Source organism: Sinohyriopsis cumingii, chromosome 17 (assembly GCF_028554795.1).
Source record: "Sinohyriopsis cumingii isolate HCF-2022 chromosome 17, ASM2855479v2, whole genome shotgun sequence".
NCBI classification, from domain to species: domain Eukaryota; kingdom Metazoa; phylum Mollusca; class Bivalvia; order Unionida; family Unionidae; genus Sinohyriopsis; species Sinohyriopsis cumingii.
The window spans coordinates 67,112,361-67,118,360 of NC_142977.1; the positions used below are offsets into that span (position 1 = coordinate 67,112,361).

Here is a 6,000-nt window from a genome sequence, read left to right on the forward strand (position 1 = left end):
GATATTGTAAGTGGTTACTAATTTTATCCATTTTAGTCTAAACCATTGTAACTTAATTTTCGGGGATATGTTTATTTTCCTTTAAATTCTGGGACAATTTCGTCATTTTAGCGTTACTTTTAGTCACATCCATTTTGTCGTTGAGCATTTCCTTGATTATAGCTATTTATAGCATCATTACAATTATGCCAATTTTTGAACACCCCAGCAAGATTTCAGGTCTTGGTAATGCTTTATATATAAATCTCACGCTTGTACTAGTGTATGTATGTCTCTGTCTCTGTTGTGTTTGACCCTCTACCATCATTGTCCCTAGACAGTCCCACCATGTTCAAGTCCCCTTGACGCTATACAGACCCACCATGTTCAATTTCCATATGTTAAATTCCCCTTGAGGCTAGAGTTGCCCAAGACTTTTTCCCGTGTTAAATTCCCTTGAGGCTATATCCCCCCAGGGGTTTCCGTAATGTTAAATTTCCCATTGTCCCTAGACAGTCCCACGATCTATTCCCCATGTTCAATTTCCCCTTGTCGCTAAACAGGCCCACAATTTATTCCCATGTTCAATTTCCCCTTGTCGCTAAACAGGCCCACAATTTATTCCCATGTTCAATTTCCCTTGTCGCTCAACAGACCTAAAATATATTCCCACGTTAATTTCCCATTGTCGCTAAAGTGACCCAGGGGTTTTCGTAATGTTAAATTTCCCATTGTCGCCAAAGTGACCCAGGGTGGTTTTTAATGTTAATTTCCCATTGTCGCTAAAGTGACCCAGGGGTTTTCGTAATGTTAAATTTCCCATTGTCGCCAAAGTGGCCCAGGGGTGTTTTTAATGCTAACTCCCATTGTCGCTAAAGTGGCCCCATTCACTACTTGCATGTATTCACCATGAAACAGTTACTCGACAATCATGAATTTCACTGCAGGGAAGTCAGCGAGAAGCCACAGTGTACAATATTTCCAGAATCTGGCAAGAAGTTTTGAAATTAACCGCGGTCAACGGAATTTGAAGGTCCCGTATATTATCTACGCGGATTTTTAATATCCATACGTTTCCGTGAGTTTAAACGCCCAGAGGTTGTCTGTGGAAACACGTGTTCTTGAACAAGTCCCATACGTGTTTTATTCTAAATCAAAATACCGTGGAAATATTCATATTGAATTCCGAAGACAAAAAATTAAATTAGGCGATGTACTGGTGGCGTTTTGAATTTCACGCCCGAACACCTCAGTTGATTACTTAGTGTATATAATGACTGCAGATCATCCCGATCCAACATAATCCTTCAGATTTAATCAGGCATGTGCATGGCATTCATCTCTGAGAATACATCATCGACGAGCATATAACATAACAAAACAATATAGCAGACGCATCATCGCCATCGACAACTCTGTGTATGCGTGTACGTAGTATTTGCTGCAGCAACGACATTAATAGGTACCATATCGGCTATGCTGGTATTCTTAATATTATCGCAAAAAAACTTATCAACGTGTGCGAGTAAGAAATTACATGAATACACATGCTGTTATGTCATCACCGATCTTATTGGGGCTGAGGACGGCGAAAACCCGATGACGAATTAATTGCAGTTAGTAATATTTATCATTTCGCATGTAAGTAATTAACGAGTCTACATTTAGAATCCGTTTAAATGTAATAATGACAACAACAAAAAAATAACTACAGGACTGGAACAGATTTTCATAGTTAACTACGATCTATTCACCTAATCTAATAATAGCAAAAATATATACACTATATTACAAAAATACATTGCTGATATCAATTGATTAATTTCGCCAAGAAAACAACTCCCAACAATGCACTTGAGAATAGTTGACAAATAGTGAAAAAGGTTTTATTATGAGCAGATGGAGAAGAAAATGTTCGCCATATTAAATAAACTTTTGATATATTATCGCTAATAAGAAGCATATCAGTTTTGATGAATACAAAACGAATAAAAGAGCATTATCTTCTTACCTTACAAACAAATGGAAACAAGCAAAGTACGCCGCGCGTATATCTGGAACGCTGATGCACGTCATTTAACGTTTTCGGCTGTAGGTGACGTTATCGTCATTTAGTAATTAAGTACAATAAAGATCAATACCCATGTTATTAACAAACTGTTGTATGAAGTATCCATGATATAGATACATTTGGAGAAATCTCATTAAAATCTGACATAACGCCGATTAGTCAAAAGCGATCCCAGTCCCAGTCCTTTAATCCTTAGTAATTAATATTCGCCGATTTTCACTCACCTATATCATCCCGCCTCCCCCATCTATCACAATTTGCTGCTAGGTTATGAAGTAGCGAACGACTTTCTCGCTAAATCGTCATTTAATATATGGAACAGTTCTTAGAAAAGTAATTCTAGTAATTCATTTTGTTCTCCTATCATTTTTATCAATAAATGGAATATAAGAAGGTTTTGGTTCATCGAAATATGCAAATTATTTAAGTTTGTTTTAAGTTTTAGGTAGAATATGAATAAATGCTAAAGTTATATTACCCGGTTATGTGCATCTAGCTCATGTTCGTCTGAATTTGTTCTATGGGCAACATCTATGATGGGTTCAACTGCAAGTAAAAATATATGTGGTGTTCCTTTATTTTAATCTAAAACCCAGTGAATATCCCAGCAGTTTGCTTGTGAGTATAATATTGCAAGTCTTTACTTCTACAAAGCACAGGCCACCAACTTTTAAGATTACAACGTGAAAGCAAGCAATGCTGAAGTGCAATATTTAAGTCTAGCACCTATCGCTTTCGTCCCTGGATTTGTCTTTTTTTAACATACAACTAAGCTTTTGATAGAAACTTTGATGGATCACGTATAACTCGGAAGATGGAAGATGGTGGTAGCCAGACTGTTTGTTTGAATAATAGTACCTCGTATGTAGAGCAAAGTGCAATACTTAAATAGAAACAGTTTTCGAGTTTACACAATGTATAGCTGCCTACATACTTAAGACATGATTTACGAGGTGATGGAAATAAGATAGGCATTGCTGGGAAGGGATGTCAGAAAAGAGACTTGATTTGACTGAAGATTATACATTTCTTTCACCTATCTTCTTTATAATTGGAGAAACAACTGTTGATTAGGTTTTCTAAGAGCTCAGTTTAACAAAAGGCGGATTAGATTGAAAGATCATCAGAAGGCACTGACAGAACAAAACTGGTGCAGAACAACAAACTTAGACGAGTTTATATTGAATGGCATATCCGAGTCAAACTACACAAATGACGACATGCCAGTTCTTGAATTTCTGCGGATATTTTAGATGCTTTCAGTTCGTGAAAGAAATCGGAAGAATTTTTTTTTTAACTTTCTAGTGGCACGTTTGGGTAAAACAACGCTTCATTCCGTCAAGGGAGGTATGTAGGTACTTTGGTAGGAAGTTAAATATTTGACAAACATACATATAGATAGATATATATATATATAGATAGATAGACAGACAGGTGAAAGGATTGTGTATAAATGTTAATTCTCTCATGATATAAGATTTTCATTGTATTTTATATTAAGACATTTTAATCAATTAATGGAAATAATACACGCAAATTTTAAAACCTCCCGGTCATCAAATCGGACGGATTTACCTCTGTCTTGCTCTTCCAGATCCATATGATGTACCTTGTTTCTCCCGGGAAGGAAAGTCAGAAAACGTTTCGAGGCTGGCGACGGAGTGTCAACGTCAAAGTCAGCTGCACTCCATACCCTTATTGGCCGATAAAAGAGTAAGGTGACATCTTTCTCCGTGGATACTAAACTCTTTGGGAACTTCAGTGGATGCCATGGCACGGTCTTGAAAATGTTGCCCTACAAAGGAAATGTTCAATTATTTGTTTTCTTATTTTGTTTTGGGATAATCCAATTATTGCATACGAGGACCTATTCCTGGAATCAAGGCAAAGTGGTTTAGTAAGTAGCAATTAGGAATTGCATGAATATAAATTCCGATGCGGTCATTGCTCTTTTTGGAGGAGGTATCCTCGAGAAAGCGGTTGACCTTTTCTCTCTCTCTCTCTCATTATATATATATATATATATATCACAATCCATTTGTTAAAGCAAACTCTCACCAGAGGAAGAAATGTGATATCAATTAACAAAGAATATATATATATATATATATGAAAATACTAGATACTGCGAAAGGTTTTTACACATAACAACAAGAATATCAGACTGAGGACGATGTTTCACACATACCTTTCATGAGTGTTTGCTTTGACAAAGGAACCGGATTATCTCAAAAAGCATTTAGACTAGATTATCACAGTTCTCTAGTTTGTATGAGGAGTTTTATCTCGCTATGATGGTAGAATTTGACTTATTTAATTGCTGTCCCTTTTTACCATTGAACATCCGGCCGTCCATCACGAACCCGTTTTAGCACGATGACAAAAGTTAATAAACAGCCTTAACATTTGCAGACTTTATCACGGTAACAAGACAGTAGACTAAGGGCACTATAGTAATTTCTCAGCGTTATACACTTTTTTAAAGTTTGTTGGATTCAAACGTTTTTTCACAATCATATTGTAAGCACGTTGTCACAGAAGCTACTTGGTAAGAATATTTATACTTATAGAAGTTCTTGACCTGGTTTGATTTTCTTCATTTTGGAATTTTCTTATACTTTTATTGATCATTGAAAAGGTTTCTCGAATTTTGCCCAGAACAGAAAATGTCCTTTCAGTGTCTTCATTGGAATGTGGCAATATTAATAAAACCCTACGAACTCAAAACCAAAAGTTTAAATTGTTTCCTTTATTTGGGTGGATTCGGATTGCTTGCTGTATGCTAGAACTGTTCTTGTTTGGAAGTACGCATGTACACTAAAACCTTGCTATATCAAGATGACAGGGGTCCACATAAAGTCATGTACGAGATCATGATGTAGTAAAACAAGACAAAAATATTGTGGCTGTAATATCTAAGCTATAGAAGCGGGCGTGTGTGGGGGCGTACACAACTACGGACTTCAGAAACGCAGTTATCTTGTTCCACATTAAATTATATATTTGATTTTTTTCGGCAGAGAAACCAATCCTATGTTAGTTTTATCTATTCCCACCAAAGATTATCCCGTGTCAATAAGTGAATGTACACTTTTCCTGTAGTTACGGACTATACCGTATATATTTGTAAATTAACATTGTTAGTTGAAACAGTGAATGATTGATAATGTATACCAAGCAGCATATGTGAAAGAAATACAAAATATACTATAATTAGCAATAAAGTAAATTGATTCAACAGCTGGGCCTACGAAATAAAGATAGGATACAATGCGAACTCTATTGGGAACATGAAATAATCGTGGTACATATACGGTGTCACACGATGAAGCCGGGTTGGGACTGGATTAGGGAAGACACCAAAAGCAACTGTGTTTACAAGATGTTTATTTATAAACGCAATTTAAATATTAACAAATCTGACACCATTATAAACAAGATAAGGAAATTGTAAAGTTCCTAACATGGAACTATCAACAACAATTAACATACGAGAAAAAAGTCAAAACATGAATTTAACAAATGGAATTTCAACACAAACGTGAATTCCTATCACCGATCAACAAAATAAAGGTGATCTACACCCAATATAAAGAAAGGCTTAAATGTATCGTTCATACAACGATATTGAAATGCATATGAATGTGAATGTATCGTTCAAATAACGATTTAGAAAAGAATGCAAATTTGAATGTATCGTTCATAAAACGATATTGAAAAGCAGTGTAAATTACGAACCTATCGATCGTTCATATAACGATATAGCAATAGGAATGAATGAAATTACGAACCTATCGATCGTTCACATAACGATATAGCAATAGGAATGAATGAAATTACGAACCTATCGATCGTTGACATAACGATATAGCAATAGGAATGAATGAAATTATGAACATATCGATCGTTCACATAACGATATAGCAATATAAATGAATGAAATTACGAAA

The 6,000-nt window shown here is 35.6% G+C and overlaps 1 protein-coding gene across 2 annotated transcripts in view; it reads right to left on the reverse strand.

Annotated features, from left to right (window-relative positions):
• The window catches only part of LOC149779151 (uncharacterized), a 70,140-nt gene extending 66,313 nt beyond the window's left edge, over positions 1-3,827 (reverse strand). For both annotated transcript variants that reach the window (XR_016415579.1, XM_089939711.1), the window contains exons 1-2: positions 3,626-3,827; positions 2,529-2,596 (exon numbers count right to left, since the gene is read on the reverse strand). Coding sequence is in view for 1 of the 2 variants with exons in the window: in XM_089939711.1 (XP_089795837.1) it covers positions 2,529-2,596; positions 3,626-3,650 (93 nt within the window). In the remaining variant the exon portion in view is untranslated. The remainder of the gene's footprint in view (positions 1-2,528; positions 2,597-3,625) is intronic.
• Between the last annotated feature and the right edge of the window lie 2,173 nt (positions 3,828-6,000).